Genomic DNA, 20,734 nt, shown 5'->3' on the forward strand with positions numbered 1-20,734 from the left:
TGTCCAGTGTTTGTGACTAAGTGGCTACTAAAAAAGACTGGACATACCCCATTTGCAATACATTAGGTTGTCTACTATTGCAAATGGTATGCCATCATAGGGGTAATTTTCATTCTTGGGCTACCATAGGGTCTCAAAGGCATAGTAACCAATCTGGTGAATTTTAATGTGAAAAAAAATGAAACACAAGACTTACCGTATATACTCGAGTATAAGCCGACCCGAATATAAGCCGAGGCCCCTAATTTTTCCCCAAAAAACTGGGAAAACGTATTGACTCGAGTATAAGACTAGGGTGGGAAATGCAGCAGCTACTGGTAAATTTCTAAATAAAATTAGATCCTAAAAAAAATATATTAATTGAATATTTATTTACAGTGTGTGTATAATGAATGCAGTGTGTGCGTATGAGTGCAGCGTGTGTGTGTATGAGTGCAGCGTGTGTGTGTATGAGTGCAGCGTGTGTGTGTATGAGTGCAGCGTGTGTGTGTATGAGTGCAGTGTGTGTATGAGTGCAGCGTGTGTGTGTATGAGTGCAGCGTGTGTGTGTATGAGTGCAGCGTGTGTATGAGTGCAGTGTGTGTGTGTATGAATGCAGTGTGTGTGTGTGTGTATGAGTGCAGTGTGTGTATGAATGCAGTGTGTGTATGAATGCAGTGTATGAATGCAGTGTGTGCAGGGCCGGTGCAAGGATATTTGCCCCCCCCCCATATGTCCTGACCTCCCCTCCTCCTCCCTCAGTGGTCCTTACCTCCCCACCCCCGTGTTCCTTCACCCCCCTCCCCCAGTGGTCCTGACTCACCCCTCCCCTAGTGGTCCTTACCCTCCCCTCCCCTAGTGGTCCTTACTTCCCCCTCCCCTCCCCTAGTGGTCCTTACTTCCCCCTCCCCTAGTGGTCCTTATCCCCCCTCCCTCCCATAGTGGTCCTTATCCCCCCCTCCCTCCCATAGTGGTCCTTATCCCCCTCCCTCCCTCCCATAGTGGTCCTTATCCCCCCCTCCCTCCCATAGTGTTCCTTTTCTCCCCCCCTCCCTCCCATAGTGGTCCTTATCCCACCCCCCTCCCTCCGTTAGTGGTCCTTATCCCCCCCTCCCTTCCATAGTGGTCCTTATCCCACCCCTCCCTCCCATAGTGGTCCTTATCCCCCCCCCCCTCCCTCCCATAGTGGTCCTTATCCCCCCTCCCTCCCATAGCGGTCCTTATCCCCCCTCCCTCCCATAGCGGTCCTTATACCCCCCCCCCTCCCTCCCATAGTGGTCCTTATCCCACCCCCTCCCTCCCATAGTGGTCCTTATACCCCCCCCCCTCCCCCCTCCCACAGTGGTCCTTATACCCCCTTTTTATTATTATTATTTTTATTATTATTATTATTATTTTTTTATTATTATTTCTTATTTTATTTATATTTATTTTTCGTCCCCCCTCCCTGCTTGATACATGGCAGGGAGGGGGGCTCTCCTTCCCTGGTGGTCCAGTGGCAGTTCAGTGGGGGGGAGAGGGGGGCTGGCAGAGCTGTAACTTACCTGTTCTGCAGCTCCTGTCAGCTCTCTCCTCCTCTGCGCCGTCCGTGCAGCTCCTTCTATCAGCTCACACTGTAAGTCTCGCGAGAGCCGCGGCTCTCGCGAGATTTACACTGGGAGCTGACCGAGGTGCTGAACGGACGGCGCGGAGGAGGAGAGAGCTGACAGGAGCTGCAGAACAGGTAAGTTACAGCTCTGCCAGCCCCCCTCTCCCCCAGTCTCCCCCAGTCTGTATTATGGCAATGTAAATTGCCATAATACAGACCTTGACTCGAGTATAAGCCGAGTTGGGGTTTTTCAGCCCAAAAAATGGGCTGAAAAACTCGGCTTATACTCGAGTATATACGGTATATTTGACGCTGTAACTTTTGAAAACATAATAAAACCTGTACATGAGGGGTACTGTTGTACTCAGGAGACTTTGCTGAACACAAATATTTGTGTTTCAAAAGAGTAAAAAGTATCACAGCAATAATATCATCTGTGGAAGTGCTGTTTGTGCGTGAAAAAATGCAAAAAACTTCACTTTTACTGGCAATATCATCGTGGTAATACATTTGACTGTTTTGAAACACTAATATTTGTGTTCAACAAAGTCTCTCGAGTAAAACAGTACCCCCCATGTACAGGTTTTATGGTGTATTGGAAAGTTATAGGGTTAAATATAGTGCTAGCAAATGAAATTCCCTATACTTTTGGCATGGGTTGTCAGGCAGGTCCCGCTAATTGTAATTAATTAAGATACCTAATTATGTAAAAATATTACATAAATATATATGTAGAATATATATATATAAATAAAACTTAAAATATTATATATGGAATATTATATATTAATATCACAATACAGTTAGAACAAAATAGCACACATCTATATATTTATTTTTGCAGCAGGCAGCTAACCCGGCCATGTGATTGTGAGGTCCTCGCAAGGACCTAACTCTCACATGGTCGGGGGGGCTGCAGGAGGCAGGATCTGCCGCGGGGGACTCCCTGGGAGTCCCCCCAACCGCGATCGCTGGCGTGGGATTGCCGGCGACTGGGTAAGTAAAAAAAAAAAAACAGAGGGCGTACTATTACGCCCTGCGGCACTTAGAGCTGCTTAGAATAGGGCGTAATAGTACGCCCTCCGGTTTTAAGGGGTTAACCTCATTGGAAGTAGAGAAATCTTGTCATATTTTCATATTTATTTGTTTAAGCATCCTCATAATCCCTATAGGAAAGCACCGATTCAATGTTTTGCTTTGAGGAAGGCCTAATGAGCTCGTAGTGCTTTCACACATGAGCATTAGGTTCCCCCTCAGAGCTGACCTCGGAAGAGGCAGAGCCAGTACTAAGAGATTTTGACACTGGAATAAGGTGAGTGAAAGAAAGGGGTATTTGACCCTTTCAGTACCGAAGAGGGGGGTACAGAGGAAAAAAGTGTTAGGAAGAAAGTATTTTATTTCTAACACTATAGCGTTCCTTTAACGAACTAACTATTGCGTTACCATATGTCACAATTCACGAACTATAAATATCGAACTATTTACATTAAACCCCCTAAGGACAAAAGGTAATTGTCCAAGTTCTGAACCCAAACAAAACCTAGAATTTGTGTTTTTGTTTATTCCACCATAATTTAAGGGTTTCTCTTTATGTGCCCCTATACATATTTTATATTGCTTTTTAAGTTACAGAAAGGGCTTTCTTGTAATATCTCAACAAGAAAACAAAAAGAGCATAATCTATCCTAATGAGATCACTAATATAGTAAAGCTGTCACATATAAAATAAAACATTTAATAGGTATAGTTAAAAAGGTAAAAACCTTTAAACACAGGAAAACAAGGGAGGGTAAATAAGTACAAAAGATTTTGCTATATATTATAAATATATTTGCTAGAATAAACTGTTAGATTGCCCTACACGAAAGATAAAAAACAAGAGATAGTTACATAAAAGTAGAGTCCATGAGTGGAAACATGTAACTAAATAAAGACATGTAACTGTCTGTAACCACTCTAAGATAGGTAAATGTATCTTGTAGGTCAAAGAACACACATGGAAGAGAAAGGAAGATATCACCTAAATGTATAATTTTGATGAGTCCAAACTGGCTGATAAAATGCCTATCCATACCATGGTCTAACAATCAGATAGAAGCGAAATTATAATAATAGTGCATGAGTATAGTAGGATATAGTATAGTTTAGGTACCTTTAATAAAAATTAGAAGGTTAACAGAACTAGAATGTAGGGTGTTAGGGTGTCCACTGAGTCAATGTCTGACAGTGGAAGGATCCAATATCGATCGGTGATCCAATATTTTGCTTATGATAATTATTACACATCCAATAAATAAAAAGAACCCAAAACAGATTCATATATCAGTCTTGATTGTTAAATGCCTAATATGTATAGGATATAAATGAATTGTTGATAGTGAATGCTACCCCAATGCTATACCACTTCTACCCCTTATAATATTAGCCTTATACCTACCCTACCCTAACCCTAACCCTAAAACAGTACTAACTTAAGTCTGGCAGTATCCATTACCTTAATCTAACAATACAACTAACCTTAACCCTACTCCTTCCCTTCAGCTTACTCCTAAGGGTAATTTATCAGCCAATGGATTTCCTAGTTAAAACAGTACAGAATGGTATGTAGCCACCATCTGTTTTCAGTATTACAAAAAGAATTCCCTGTAATACTGAATGGAGCTTTCTTTCCCAGCATACTACACTGTGATCATTGCTGGACAGCTGGTAAAGCCCAGCAATGATAACAATCAGCTTTGGGACATACCAGGAGACCATGGAATTTCTTTTTGGCAGCCTGCAGCCCTAGAAATCCCCATGGCTGAGCACGATTTCTCAACTGTGGAGATTTCAATGGATTTAAAATAGCTGTATTCAGTGCTTACTTTAAGTGCTTCATACAGCTCATTCGATAGTCTGGGACAACAGCTTACGGAAGGGAGTCCCAGGTATTCACTGAAAGGTAGGTCCTACTAGTGTGGGCAGGGTTTTAAGCCTGCTCATACCACATTGCAGCAACAAGCATTTAAAAGTCACTAAAAATAACCCCAACTGACGTAGTGGAGCCCCAAGTATCTACTGATACCTGGGTATCCTGGTGTGAGCAGGGATTTAACCCTGCTCTTACTGTAATACAGCCGATGAGGATTTAAGTGCACATGTAAAGATCTGTAGACAGTGCTCACTTTGAGGGCTAGTTCATATCTCTGCTGGCAGAGGGGAGCCTCAGGTATCAATTGATTTATCCCTGCTCACACCAGTACTGCAGGATGTCCCATGCTGCCTTAAAGGCATTAATACTAATACTGTGGACAGAAATGAACATCCTAACATCAGGAAGGAGTTAATTATATATTTACTGATCTTTTTGACTACTATAAAGTGCTAAAGATGAAAATACATAACATCTGTAGGGCTATTCACTAAACTCTGAATTTTAGCAAATGATATGCTTAATTCTATGCCAAAATACTCAAACTGTGAGTAGAGCAGAGTTGGAGAATTTTTCAAGATCAGCGATTTTCACCTAAATTTCGTAGATTTATTTTTCTAAACTGTGAGCTTCAATGGATAACCAGGAAAGGAGACAAAGCAGTATATACTGATGCTATTTATATCTTATGACAGTTTCATCAAGTAATCACATGCACTGAAATGCTTGGTAATGGATGCCCAATATTGGTTTTCATGATGCAGTTTGCATGAAGGCACCAAAAGGATAGTAAAGGAAAATGTGTTTTTGATAACTGTACAGCTTTCTAAAACTGGTTCATTAAATTACCTAATTGTATTTTAAAATTGCCTTCTACAAAATGTTCATAAATTCAACTCTATACTATCTATATATACAATTTAAAAAGTCAGACTTTTCCAAATGATCTTTGTGTTTGTTATTATAGTTGCTATGGCAAGATAAATACATTTAAAAAAAAAAAATCTATTTTACAACGTACGATGCAATAGGAATTCTATTCACTAAAAAGCACAGTTTTCTTTCATCAGCTCATTCGCAGGCATTTGAAACCTGCTGAATGCTACAGATGTTCTTAATCAGTTCTGTCTCAAGTGCTTTAAACCTGCTCAACACTGCAGCTTTAGTATCAGTATGCCATCTTCATACAATGACTGTTACTACTGCTCGTATCAATAATTATTTTAGCTCATTTAACCCTCCACAGTATCTCAATCCAAATTTTTTTTATTTATTTTCCAATGGCTTCTGATGTTCTTATACAAACTATTACTTTTTTTAAAAAAAAAAAGTATTACACCACTGACCTTGGGTCTCAGGTTATTCTGAATGTTCATGTACTGTATATACAAAAATGTTTCTGCTCAACTGTTAAGCGGCAATTCAAACCTTCGAAAAGCATCTAAATGTTATCTTTTTAGACTAACCACTCTTTTCAAAACTGTTTCTTTTAATTTGTTTTGTGATTCAGCCCTACTATTCATCACAACTTCTCATGATAAACCTTGAAATGTTTCCTAAATGCTCATTAACACCAAATTAATGATTGCATTAAAAACTGAAGCAAAAAATTATACTACTTATCAGCAACCTCACATCCTTCCGATGCTCCCTCTGGAATGCCCACTCTGTTTGTAATAAACATGAATTCATGCCTAACTCATTTCTTCCATGTTTCCCAAACCTTCTAACTATCAAAGAAATCGTACTTTATCCACATGACATTGATTCCCCAGATCTTTTTGACAGCTTATAGACCAACTTCACCCAATAAACAAGGAGGTATAGGCTGTATGTATCTTCCAAATGATACAGACTACTCGCTCTCTCTCCTTCTTTGATGTTCATGCAAGTTTTCTTTATTCTCTCTTTCCTTTTAGGTTGAGATCAACTATTGCCCTTTAAAATCAATTGTGTTTTTGATCATGTCTCCGCATTCCTTCCAACTTTCTCTCCTTGAAATCTCTAGTTTCATTACAAGTGACTTTAACATTCCTATTAAGCACCTGAATGAACCATCTATCTCTAAACTCCTTACTCTAATTTCCTCTTTTTATCACTTTTAATTGAATAGTCCCTCCACATAGAAATGGAAATTCTTTGAACCAGTTTTCATAGTAGCTTTGAACATAAATGTCTCTGTCATAATCTACTCTTGCAGAAACAGCATTTGTAACACACGGTGGTAGGCAAGTGCCATAATCTAAAATTCCCAGCCTTTTATATTTAAAGGGACACTATAGTCACCAGAACAACTACAGCTTATTGTATTTGTTCGGGTGAGTAGAATCATTCCCTTCAGGCTTTTTGCAGTAAACTCTGCCTTTTCAGGCAAAATACAGTGTTTACATTACAGCCTAGTGATAATGTCACTGGCCACTCCTTAGATGGCTGCTAGATGTGCTTCCTAAGGCAGTGCTGTGCAATGTGCAGCACTGCCATTCAGTGTCTCCGCCCTTTACATGGAGACACTGAACTTTCCTCATAGAGATGCATTGATTCAATGCATTTCTATGAGGAGATGCTGATTGGTCAGGGCTGTGTTTGACTTGCGCTAGTTCTGCCCCTGATCTGCCTCCTTGACAGTCTCAGCCAATCCTATGTTAAAGTATTGTGACTGGCTCAAAGAATCACTTCTGATGATCTCAGCCAACCAGGAATATTAGTGCCAGAGGCAGCCGCTGTAGACTTGAATACAAGTAATATTGTACTATATTTAGGGAGGCAAGGAGAGGTGCGGGGTGCCAGATGGTGCTTTTAACACTACAGGGTAAGAAATCCATGTTTGTGTTCCTGACCCTTTAGTGTTCCTTTAATACTTCCTTGACTACACTTAGTAGAGTCTTTCTACAACATTCTTCCCATAGTCTTTAAAGCAGCTCTGTCACCAAAAATAACAATGTAATCTGCTTCTATATAGCACCCTGCATCTGAACCTATTTATTTCCTGAGATCTCTAGTTTTCATTAAATACATAAATAAAAGTTGGGACCACATTTCTTTGGGTATACCATTCAGTTTGACAAAACATGACAATGGACATAGCGTAAAGCAAGGTTCTGTTTCAATAGCCAATCAAATTTACCCATAATACATCAGTACAATTAATCCCACAGAAAGGAAACTGCAGACACGATGTACAGAGGAAAACAAAATGGCTGCTCTAAGATATAAACAAAGTCAAGTAGCAAGGAGGGGAGGATAATCATAAAGCTACACGGGATATTAGAAAAGGAAAACAAAAATAAAATAAAAATGACAGTTGCACTTTAACAAACTCTTGCATTAACAGTCATAGGCAATACATAAAACTCAAATACATAGGAAACAAATAAAAATAAATATTTAGAATTCCAGTGCTCAAGATAATTCCATTCACATGTATATATTACAATCCTACAATTGCTACTATTCTCCTACTTGCAATACCATTTTATTTCTCTACACTAATCTTTTTCCATTCTATTCTAATTTCCTGCTATTCCACTTATGGTTTGTGATAGCTGAAAAACATTCAATTAGCTGAAAAGATGTACTAAAATGTAACATTTTGGTAAAGCTCATATGTATGTTTTTTTTTTTTTACATTTATTCCAAATAATTTAAAAAGCCTAGAGTACTAATTATTAGAAGGTTCAGAGAAGTATCTACCCCAGTAGCTGCCATTACTAACTTAGAAATGGAGATACTACTTAGCAGGTTTAAAACTTTCTCCATTCACATGTACTCCTATTTCCAAAATCATAATAAATAAATGCCTGGATAATTAAAATTTCCCAATTAAAACATTACTAAAAAATGCAGACTTTTGAATTTATAGTAGAAGATGATCTTCCTCAGTAATGCTAATGTTTGAAAGGTTTTAGCAAACTGAAATAGCTACGATTAATTATGCCTCCGGCTGAACACATTTTTAATTCAGATCTAAAACATAAATATACCATTCTTCCATTTTTGCTTACTCAGTAACTTCATCAACTTAATTTTGGATTAACTTAATTCCATCAAGTAAGTGCATAACCATTTTTTTCCATAATGCTGATCATATTATTATTATTAATATAATGATATTATTTATATAGCGCCAACAAATCCCGCAGTGCTTTACAGTGGGTGGACACACAAACATGTAGTTGTAAACAGACTAGTTGGACACACAGTAACATAGAAACATAGAATGTGACGGCAGATAAGAACCATTCGGCCCATCTAGTCTGCCCAGAGGGGTTGAGGGCCCTGCTCAATGAGCTTACATGCTAGAGGGAGTGTGGTAAAGTGACACAAAAGGTAAGGATAGTATTAGACTAATGACAGTTGCTAGAGAGGAATCAGTCGGGAGCTATCAATAGTTTAATTGATATGCTTTTACAAAGAAGTGGGTTTTTAATGACTTTTTGAAGGAGTGGAGACTGGGTGAGCATCTAACGGAGGAGGGAAGTGAGTTCCACAGGAACGGTGCAGCCCTCGAGAAGTCTTGAAGGTGAGCATCAGAGGTGGGAGTACGGACAGAAGATAGACTTAAGTCTTCAGCAGAGTGTAAGGGCCTAGATGGGACATACTTGTGTATTAGGGAGGATAGATAGGTGGGAGCAGCATTATGTAGAGATTTGAAAGCAAGAACCAGAATTTTAAATTAAGCTCTATATCTTACAGGAAGCCAATGTAGGGACTGACAGAAGGGTGAGGCGTGGGCTGTGCGGGCGGACAGGAAGATGTGCATCACCACCGTATTCATTATGGACTGTAACGGTGCAAGTTGGGAGCACGTAAGACCACTGAGAAGCGGATTACAGTAGTCAAGGCAAGAAAGGACAGAGGAATGGACCAGCACCTTAGTCGCATCTGGCGTTAAGTAGGGTCAGATGCCTGCAATGTTTTTGAGATGGAAGTGGCAGGATTTGGCGATAGCCTGAAAATGAGGCGTGAAGGAGAGGTCGGGATCAAAGAGAGCCTGGGTGGTGGAGATGATGACAGACACAGGAGTAGCAACAATTGAGGGAGGAAAGACCAGAATTTCAATTTTGGTCAAGTTGAGTTTAAGGAAGTGGGCAGTCATTCAGTTAAAAATAGCAGAGAGGCAGTCAGAGACACTAGTCAAGAGGGACGGGGAGAGATCAGGAGAGGAAAGATAGATCATATAACAATGTTCACATTTTTTTTTAATCTAGCTTTACCACGCACAACTCTACACTAAGACTAGGAACACATATTTTTTTTTTTCAATGTATATTTTTTTATTAGTCGATATAAACAAAGGAAGTTCATACATAAAGGAGACATCAATAACAGATGCAAGAGTTTACATTGCATAATACAGAAATGAAAGACAATGATACATAAACCATATTGTTTCTCGTAGATCATAACATAACAAAAAGGCATGTTGGTACATCAAGATATTGAAGAACCTATAATCTTCATGCCCTATACAACCTTAACAAAGCGCTTTATCAACTAAAAGCAAAATTTGGTGAGCTTGCTGTGGTTGCGGCCATAGCCCCATTCCTGGACATTACACGCAATGACATTTACCCTAGTTTGTTGTAGAATGACAAGAGCATATATACAGTTGGTAGCACAACAACCTGGAAATGAGGCGATAATTCTCCTACTGTGTTTCGCCGTACCAAATTGCTGAGGAGATGTTCTGCAATCGTGAGCTAAAATCTGACACAAATTTGCAACTTTTATAAAGCTCTTGTGAATAGTATGAACTTCGGAGATAAGGATACTAACTTAATTTTATAGACAGGGAGGGAAAAGAAGGGGGGGAGGGGGGGGGGGGAGTCACAAAGTTATACGTTATTAACATTTACAGTAATGCAAATTAATGGAAGTTAACTGCAATCGTTTCCCAGTTATGCCATAGTTTACAGAACGTTGGGTTTTTACCTCTGTGAGCCCACTCTCTTTCGAAGATATAGGTGTTATGGACCCTATGCACGACTTCCTGAATATTGGGGCATGCTGGAGTTTTCCAGTGGGCGGCTATACTTGCTTTAGCCGCCACAAGGATATTGAGCACTGCTGCTCTTGAGGGGAGGCCGTGTAATATGGGAGACAGGTGGAGGAGATAGGTAGCTGGTGAGAGCGGAATCGTGTGGTTAGTAAGTGCTGTAATTAATTTTTGGATTTGTAACCAGTAGTTACTGAGGGCTTCACAAGTCCAAAATATATGCATTAAAGTACCGTTTGATTTGGCACATCTCCAGCAACAACCTGTTGAGCCAGCATATATCTTCCCTAATCTGAATGGGGTCATGTACCATCTCATAAGCACTTTGAAGTAAGCTTCCCAATGTGTAACACATTTTGAAGATTTTTTGGTGTATGCTATTGCGTCAACCCAGGTAGCCATAGGAAAAGTTTCACCTAGGTCCCTTTCCCAGCGAAGCATATAAGGTAGTTTTAATTCATCCCCATCAGTGTTCTCTACCAGTGATGCATAGCAGAGGGAGAGGGGTTTGAGGATAGGTGACTTTTTGTGGGCCGTGAAACAAATACACCTCAGGTTGCACATTTTTAAAGAGCTAACATACTGAACGGACCTAGTTTGCAATATGTGTTTGATCCTTAAATACATAAAGAGATCCCCTGAAGGTAGAGCAAAAGACTTTTGTAGAGTAGGGAAGGGGTTTAAGCCCTTGATTGAATATAGTGAATGCACATGGGTTATGCCTTTAGCTACCCAATGATGCATGGGCAAGTCAGGAGATATGACCGTAAGAGCCTGTATGGGAGCAGCGAAAAGCAATTCCGGGCTTGGACATATCAGGAGACTCCAGGTCTTCCATGAATTAATTAAAAATTTTGATGCCGATAGCATACCTGGCGAGCTATGGGATACGTTTGACCAGAGATTATGAGACATTTGCTGTAGGTCGCCACATTTTTCTTCTAAATGGAGCCATACTGGGCTGGATTTGAGTGTTAAAATATCAATACCTTGCGCTAGTACTGTTGCTACATAATAGTTTTTGATATTGGGTATCTAGGAACACATATTAACCTCTCTGGTCTCTTTCGCTCTGTTTACCATAATAAATGGTAGACTTGTGCAAGGCAAAAAAAAAGTTGTTCATCCAAATGGATTGTGCCCCCTCAAAAAGAAAATTTAATTTGTTTCAGGAGATATGAATTTTATCCATGTGGAGTTTCAGTTTGGAAGAATTTCATCCATACAATCATTTTGAGAAAGACACTGAAGACAAAGCAAAATGGTGGGACAACTGGCCAATTGGTGTACTTCAAAATATAAATATGTTTATATTTTGCTGTACATGGATATGTGCATTTTCACACCATTTGGTTTGCAGATCAAGTGAGGAGAAGCAACCTATAGAAGGATAAGAAAGGAGGACCAGTAAATTATTTTTACTGCTACTCCTTTTCTCTCTAGTGGTCACTTCATCTGTGAACAAAATAAACATTTAGTTGAGGTCTCCAAACCATCAATCATCTTTTTTCCCCCATCAATTATCTTTTTTTTTTATGGTGCACAGATGGAACTCTGAGTCATAAATCAAGCTAAATGGTTTCATCCATTTTCCTTTTTTCACTTGCTTCTTGGGTAATCCAGATAGAATTTCAGAGTTCTGGAGTTAGGATGAGTCACAGATTGTCCAAAATTCAGAAAAAAAAAAATCACAATTCGTTTAAAACCAAATGAACAAGTCGAAAGTCGAAATGAACGGTATCTCAGAACATATATTAAATACGCTTGGACTTACTTTTCCAAACTTTGCATCTTAATTCTCTGAACTAATCTTTTAACAGACCCCATCATCCACTGCTTTTATAAATGGTACCAGAATGGGCAAATCTGGGATACAAAGATCAGATTCTTAATTTGTGGATTTATAAAAAATGCATACTTCAGGGATTCACTATAATCTAAAATCAATATTAATCGGTATACTCTTTAATTTTATAAGCATCCCCTTTAAGAAGAGCTATGATCACAGTGTCATAAAAGATGCAGAGTCAAAAAGCATGCCATTAAAGGGACTCTCCAGGCAGCCCCTGTTTACTCACCTGGTTCCAGCGCCAGGAGCCTCGTGAAGCCGCGCCCCCTATTTCGTCAAAATGACGAAATAGGCGGGCGCGAGCAGGGAACAATCAGACGCTTCCATTTGGAAGCGTCATTGCTCCCTTGTGCGCATGCGCGGCTTCGCCGCACATGCGCACAGACTTCAGAGGGCGGCATTCATGCTGCCCTCTGAAGTCCTCAGCGCACTACCGCGCATGCGCACGGTGTGAGCGGCCGCAAGCTGAGCTGACTGACAGCTCAGCTCGCGGTCTTTGCCTGCCCCCCTCCTCTGCTGACAGGCTGGAGAGAGAAGGCGCGCAAACAGTGCCTTCTCTCTCCTGCACACGTCCAGGGCCGGCCTTAGGGGTGTGCGAGCTGTGCGGACGCACATGGCACCATGGAGCAGGGGGCGCCGTGCGGCCGCACAGCCGGCCGGGATTTTCAAAAAAAATAAATAAAATTTTTTTTTTTTTAATTTGCAGCGGGGGCGGAGCTTACCGTGCGGCGGGGCGGAGCTAAAAGCACCGGAAAACTGATGCAGGGGAAGCAGGAAGGAGTCCCTGCTTCCCCACAAACAGTCACCAGGAGCTGCACTGCCTCCACAATGAACTCCACAGGTAACTGTGATTGTCAGGTGAGTGTGACTCTCTGCCTGTGTGTATTACTGTCTGTGTGTGTGTGTATGACTGTCTGCCTCTGTGTGTGTATTACTGTCTGCGTGTGTGTGTATGACTGTCTGCCTGTGTGTGTCTGTGTGTATGACTGTCTGCCTCTGTGTGTGTATTACTGTCTGTGTGTGTGTGTATGACTGTCTGCCTCTGTGTGTCTGTGTGTATGACTGTCTGCCTCTGTGTGTGTATTACTGTCTGTGTGTGTATGACTGTCTGCCTCTGTGTGTGTATGACTGTCTGCCTCTGTGTGTCTGTGTGTATGACTGTCTGCGTGTGTCTGTGTGTATGACTGTCTGCGTGTGTCTGTGTGTCTGTGTGTATGACTGTGTGTGTGTCTGTGTGTATGACTGTCTGCCTCTGTGTGTGTCTGTGTGTATGACTGTGTGTGTGTCTGTGTGTATTACTGTCTGCCTCTGTGTGTGTCTGTGTGTATTACTGTCTGTATGACTGACTGCCTCTGTGTGTGTCTGTGTGTATTACTGACTGTCTGCCTGTGTGTGTGAGACTGTCTGCCTGTGTGTGTCTGTGTGTGTGTGTGTGTATGACTGTCTGCCTGTGTGTGTATATGTCTCCCTGTGTGTGTGTATGGCCGTCTGACTCTGTGTGTGTGTGTGTGTGTGTCACATACAACCAATACACGCATATCACACACTGTTAATACACCGATTACAAATATCACACATAGCATACATATCACACACAGTCATCACACCTACTATCACATACACAGACAACACAAACATTACAGCATACATGGATGATGGGGGGGGGGGAGGGGGGCGCTGTGAAGATTTTTCGCACAGGGCGTCTAAATGCCTAAGGCCGGCCCTGCACACGTCAGACGTATTTTCAAACGTCTGATGTGTACAGGGCCTTTTTAGGGCCCTGCATGATAGGAAGTGCCTCTAGTGGCCGTCTGAGTGATGGCCACTGGAGGTATTCCTATCAATGTAAACATTGTATTTTCTCTGAAAATACAGTGTTTACATTAGATTGCCTGCATGGAGCTATAGATCTCACCTGAACAAATACATTAAGCTGTAGTTGTTCAGGTGACTATAGTGTCCCTTTAAGATTCTACCCTTCTCCTCATGTATCCTGTTAACTCAATCAGAAATACTTCGAGCCCCAGCACCCAGGGGACTGCAAACGGTTTAGTAAATACAAATCTAAGCAGGAGATTACCTCAGCGGTTCCAATGGATGTTATAAAATCCACTTCTGATCTTGCACTACAAGCATTGTAATTTAACCCCTTAAGGAAACATGACATGTGTGACATGTCATAATTCCATTTTATTCCAGAAGTTTGGTCCTTAAGGGGTTAAATTCAGGAACCAAAATCAGGACATCCCAAAGTCTTACCAATTCCTCTCAACATTTGGCCATGTTTACATGTGCCTCAGCAGTACAGTGTGCGTCTTGGAGTCTCCAGTTTCATCTTCCTTCACACTTTATGGTCCAGTGTGTTTCAAGCTTAAAGGGACACTATAGCCACCAGAACAACTACAGCTTAATGAGCAGTCCCTACAGGCATTTTCATGCAATCACTGTCTTTTCAGAGAAAAGGTAGTGTTTATGTTAAAGCCTAGAGACACCTCCAGTGGCCACTCCTCAAATGGGCAGAGGAGGTGCTTCCTGGGGCAGTGTTGCACAGTGTGCTGCACTGCCATTCAGAACTTTCCTCATAGAGATGCATTGATTCAATGCATCTCTATGAGGATATGCAGATTGGCCGGGCTGGCGTTTGGCCTCTCCCCTACCTCGCCTCTTTGGCATCTCAGCCAATGGGAAAGCATTGAATCGTCTGAGATCATCAATTCTGATAACGTTATCCAAAAAGCCAGATCAAGGGTAGGGCCAGTACCAGCGCAGCGCTTGAAATAAGGTACGTTTTAACCCCTTCTAAGGAGGCTAAGAGGCGGGGGGCAAGCCACCTAAATGGTGGTTTCAACACTATAGGGTCAGGAATACATGTTAGTGTTCCCGACCATATAGTGTTTCTTTAATATTACCTCCACACTCTGTTCCCCTAGGATTTCTACCAATATTACAAATTATGCTCTTCTCTATACTATCTTATCAAATCTACCCTGTACCTTTAATGAGGCTTTTCAAGAGCATCCCATATATCACTGCTAAATGAGCTGAACTATTCTTCATCATAGTTAATAGGGCACTCTAAGAAACATAGTCATTACAGATCAGCACAGTTATTAAACCAAGTGTCTGTGGGTGTTGTCTCTCATTTTTCGCAAAAACATTTAGTTTTTTCACATAGAAGTATGTCTCCTTACCACTTGAAGGCTACCCCCCTCTTCGGCCACCTTGATAATATCAAATTTACACATGATCAATCTCCATTCTATCCTACCTGCATGGCAGTGATAGGCTGAGAACACTGGCATAATCTGGCTCAGCACTCTCAGCCAGGTTGGGTGAAATTGATAATGCATATGTTTAAACTCTGCATAACAAAGTCAGCAGAAGAAAGAGTGGTCTATGGATGCCAGGGGGATTCCTGTTTTTTTATGGCAAAAGGCTAACAATGTGACAGTTGGCAAACTCCCCCAAACACTAGGCCAAATTCTGTTTTGCACATAAGTGTAACGTTCTCAACCTATTACTGCTTTACTGCTGTCTGAGCAAATGCTTCCGCATTTGTGAGCAGGCAGATGAGAAAATGGACCAGTGCCTAGAGGACTCCACCTCACTGTTAAACCATCTGAAAACAGTGTTACAAGTAAAGGCAAGAAGGTATTGATGAACTTCAGGCACAATATCTACTTTATTGATATTTATTGACATGTTTTTGGAGCATGAAGAAGGCATTTAACCTTTTAAAAAAAAAAAAAGTAAAAAATTGCAAACCATCACTGGTTGAGAAAGATAACTTTTGAATATGTTTCTTTGCAATGGAATGTTTAACCAACTACATCTCACCTACATCTCTTGTGGAATAGACACCACTGTAAGAAATAATATATATATATATATATATATATATATATATATATATATATATATATATATATATATATATATATATTCTTTAAATCATGCATTAGGCTGCTTCTCACCAGAGCGGGCACAAGAAATCTATTTTCTAAACAAGCTGTGATGAGTTAATAACCAACCATGGGCTAACACAGAAAAGTTTACAAAACAAAAAAAACTTATTATTTTTTCCCTGTAGTGTTATTTTGGCCTATATATTGGAAGACAGTTCTCAACTCAGCACAACTTGATGTTTAGTGATTAGACCCCCCAGAAAGCTAATCTTAACTCGGCAGGTGGCAAGCCAAGACTTATTATTTACAGTTTGATATCATAAAAGCCTGCATGTCAAATATGAGTTTCAAGACTGCAGACTGCTGATAATCTATGGTCTTAGAATTTCAGAGACTTTTATGTGTTTACTGTTATGGTTTTCCTTGAACTCTGGAAAACAGCATTTCATTTATAAAGGAAAACACCTTAAAATAATATCCAGGTACACAGTGGGCTCATCAGTGACCTTACGTATGCTATGTTTTGATTCAAAGGTGTAAGGCAAAGGAATATGTCTGAGTATACTGATTATGATGCTTAGCCAGGTTTATTTGTTTGTTTGTTTAATGTTTATCACATCCAACATTAAATATGATATTGTGTACAGAAATTTAAAGTACCAGGTTTACATCCTAGAAAACTGATGTTGCAAAGTATAGTGAAAATGTCTCACTATATATGTAATCTGTAAATCAAGAACAATATTCATAGAATTCTGCACAGTTTCTCTCCTCATTATTAGTCCTAGGAAGTAAACCAATTACTTTATTTCTTATACAATTCAGTCAGGCTGTGTTCTTGTAAGCATGCTGATTCTGTGGAGTTCAAGTGGTCTCTAATGATGTAATGTGAGCTCTGCATGTGACACAGGATGCCACCTATATGCACAGTGGTTTTATAGGCAACTTGCTTACATGAGCAGAACAACACTCTGTCCATACTTTTAGAAAAAAGATTTATTCACGGAGACCTGTATAACATCTTCTTTTACCCATTCACATTAGAAAGAGGAAAGATTAACTGCAGGAATACCCGACAGCACAATCCAATTTCTGATTGCAACAGGACAAAAGCTCCAGCTTACTTGTATATAGTGTATGTTGAATTTAATAGTATTGGACCCAGTAGCTTTATGCAATGTTCCTCTGCCAAAGTGTGTTGCTATGGACACTGGATAAGTAGGGGCTGAGACAGAATTAAAACAAAATGTGCAAAGCAAAGATACAGTAAAAATGCTGGGGAAAAAAAATAATTACCTCCAGTTAGTCACACACACCAGTAAGAAAGAAACCGGTAGTAATATAAGCAAGCATATGCCAAGACTGGCCCTGTAAACATGCCAACTGCTATCACATCTATGATGCTAACACTAACTGTAAAATAGGCTGTGACTATTTTCGCATAGATACATTCACTTTAGAAGATATGTCTGTGCGAGGGCTACATTACTAATCAGGTTAGAAAAGGTCACAGAAATCAACTCTTGTCAGAGCTGTGACAAATGAGGTTTTCAGAACATATCATATGCTGAATACCACAGAAAGCCGTATTATGCTGAGCATCCGGACTGTGCTAAAGTATAGTAAATGTTTATTGGATTACTACCTACACCATTTCACATATTATGACACAGCTTCCTGTAAAAGCATACTTGTTATATTAGCTTCTGAGAAACATTGCAGGCTGTATCCAGTATACTAACAGGAAAGCTGGGACAACAAGCTATATGAAACATTGCACCAGGCAGCAAAATGACAAGAACTTCACAACTAACCATTTTAATGCAAAGACTATATGTACTAAATTTATTTCAAGGAAGAACCAGAGAAAATATAGGGTAGGGGGGCAATGTGAATGTATCCTTTGGAGGGCTAGAGAAGGAGTTGCACAAGGATGCATTAAAATCAATACATCTATTCTAACATGTATAACATTTTTCTAACAACTTTTATTGAGATACTGTTTAGAGAAGAGAGAGATGCATATACTATTCTTTGTAAAGGGCTGCATTGCCAAATTAGGAAAAACACAATTAAACTGTTTTTTGGTTATCTGTATACATTTAGAAAATAAGAAATAAAAATGGGTATTATGAATGTCCCTGAAAAATAGTTTGACAACATAATATGACTGTAGTGTCAAAACACACAGTAAATAAAGTTATACAAAAAATGATGCCACTAACATATGTTTAGGTTTCAGGGGGCAGGAATGGGTTGCTTTTCCGAGTTAGGGAGGTTTGAGAGATGGGGTAGTGTTAGTAATAGGGTTTAGGTAAATGGGGTGTTTAGGGTTAGGTGGGAGTTAATATTAGGGGGATACTTGCCTTCAAGGTCCTGTACTAAATCACTCATGATTCTAACGAGGACCACAGATTGACTATTGCATCTCATTTCTCATCAGCATGGGGTGTATTCACTAAACTTCACATTGATGAGAGTTAGCGAGATATTCGGATAACAAAACTGAGATTAAAAATACCAAGCTGTGACTATAGATGAACTGTAAAATGTTTCCAGATCAGCCATTTTCACCTACATTTTGGCATTCGGGTGAAACCCAAGGTATTTTATGCAACTTTTATTTTTTTTTTTATTTTTTTTTTTATGTGTGAAATGATTTAGTTACTTACACTTATGCAAATATACCCATGGGCACATTAAATTTATATTCTAAGGGAAATGTCCATATTTTACAGATAAATATATACAAATATAATATAATAAATATTAGGAAAGAATAGTGCTTCTTGTGATCCCTGCACAAACTTTTTAACTTTACAAGTGCCTTATAATACTATTATACAATCCACTGTGTCTGTAATCAAGATGCATCTGTCAAACAGATCCGAGCTCTTTATACCCGCTTGCATTGTGTCTGCAGCATTAGTAATGCATTCAGAATCGCTCCATCTATTAACCCCCACCCTTCTACACAAAACAAGTGCTAAATCAGAAAAGGGCTCAGGTGGTTTGGATGATCACCAGCACCCCTTCGAAACCAGCACAAGATCGAGAACGTCTCCCTAGCACTTATATGGTTAAAGAGTGCTCTTAGCAGAACATGTTGTTGGGGTATAGCGCATAATGTTTTCCAACCACAATGCACCTGCACATCTTCATATTAGCTGTATATGTGACGGAAACTGTATCCTCTGCTAGCAGTCTGTTTCCCTGTACTGCAATGCACTACCAGCCCTGCTTGCAGGAAGCATAGTTTTAAAACTGCCTGCACATGACATTAATTATAGCATGATGTTAAGTGAGAACTTGCACTAACCTCCAGTCTCTGGGTCACCATGAGTCTCCCCTTCAGCCATAGACATTAGATTCTGAGCTAAGTCAGAGGCACCTTCATCTTGCATCTCCATGTTGATGAATTGTCTGTGCTCTTCAATATGTTCACCTTGCAACCCGTGTGGAGTTTGCCAGCCCTTGTGCCAGAGCCCAAGATGTGCAAAGCAGCCCAGCTCCTCTGCAGCTTCCAAGGTAAAGTCTCCCCCTTCACTGTGGAATGTTGCAGGATACAGAGAGGAACCTTGAGCTACCTCCACAGGGGCAGGTAGGAGATCGCAGCAGAACTGATGCTGTTCTTCACACAGACCATTCTACATGTATCTTCTGTGTCACTGAAACGTACACCTCCAGCACCACTCCAGAATCAATCCCCTGTTGCTTCACGTTCAGTGTATTGAAAAGTCCAGAGTCCACAGCACTGCTCCTGCAAGCAAGTAATGCCTGAAAAAACTAGGTGGCAGAATTATCAAACTGAAATGTGAAATTTCTTTCTTTGCTATAGATTTTTTATCCTTTGCAGCTACTGAGGCTGCGAACTTTAACAAGAATTCAATACATTAACCTAAGCAAGCAAGCAGTCAGCAATCTGACAAACAGGAACCAGAAGGACCAGAGGGAGTCACCGACGTGCATATGTCCATCATTTCCTCTATTAGACCTGTCCTTTATGCTAAGTCTCCCATCCATTCACGATGGCAGAATGCAGCTCATCAGAACGTGGAGACAATTTAGAAAGGCACAGCTTCTCCCTCAGTTAGCAACAGGTTGTATATGAAAGCTGCAGACCTCATTGCTACCTATGGTGGCTGTTACTGTTATGTCTCCTAAAAGTCCTAATTGTTCCATGATTGACCTTCTGGGAGAAATTCTCAGGCTCTAGAATAAAACTAGTACATAGCAACTGCCATTTCCATTTGAGATGCAAGGAGAATTTTCTATCTTGCTTAGTCAATGAGCCATCGTTAAAGATGTGAAAACCAAATTCATTAGAATTGGGGGTGGGATAAAGAAAAGGTAAAACACTCAAATAAAATAGCACTGGGAAAAGCAGAGTAATGAATGCTAAATATGTAACTTACCCCTTTTTTTCCACTCAGGCTCAAGCGTTTGCTAGGAAACATAAAAATCACATTTTCTAAATGTCCTATATCAATATAATAAGGTCAGAATA

At 40.2% G+C, this 20,734-nt stretch overlaps 1 protein-coding gene across 1 annotated transcript in view; it reads right to left on the reverse strand.

Annotated features, from left to right (window-relative positions):
* The window catches only part of INPP4B (inositol polyphosphate-4-phosphatase type II B), a 640,126-nt gene extending 620,518 nt beyond the window's left edge, over positions 1 to 19,608 (reverse strand). Inside the window, exon 1 of the mRNA XM_063458461.1 lies at positions 19,547 to 19,608. Coding sequence (XP_063314531.1) covers positions 19,547 to 19,592 — 46 coding nt within the window. The 5' untranslated portion in view covers positions 19,593 to 19,608. The remainder of the gene's footprint in view (positions 1 to 19,546) is intronic.
* Between the last annotated feature and the right edge of the window lie 1,126 nt (positions 19,609 to 20,734).

The sequence above is a fragment of the Pelobates fuscus genome, chromosome 6, assembly GCF_036172605.1.
Source record: "Pelobates fuscus isolate aPelFus1 chromosome 6, aPelFus1.pri, whole genome shotgun sequence".
Taxonomy (NCBI): domain Eukaryota; kingdom Metazoa; phylum Chordata; class Amphibia; order Anura; family Pelobatidae; genus Pelobates; species Pelobates fuscus.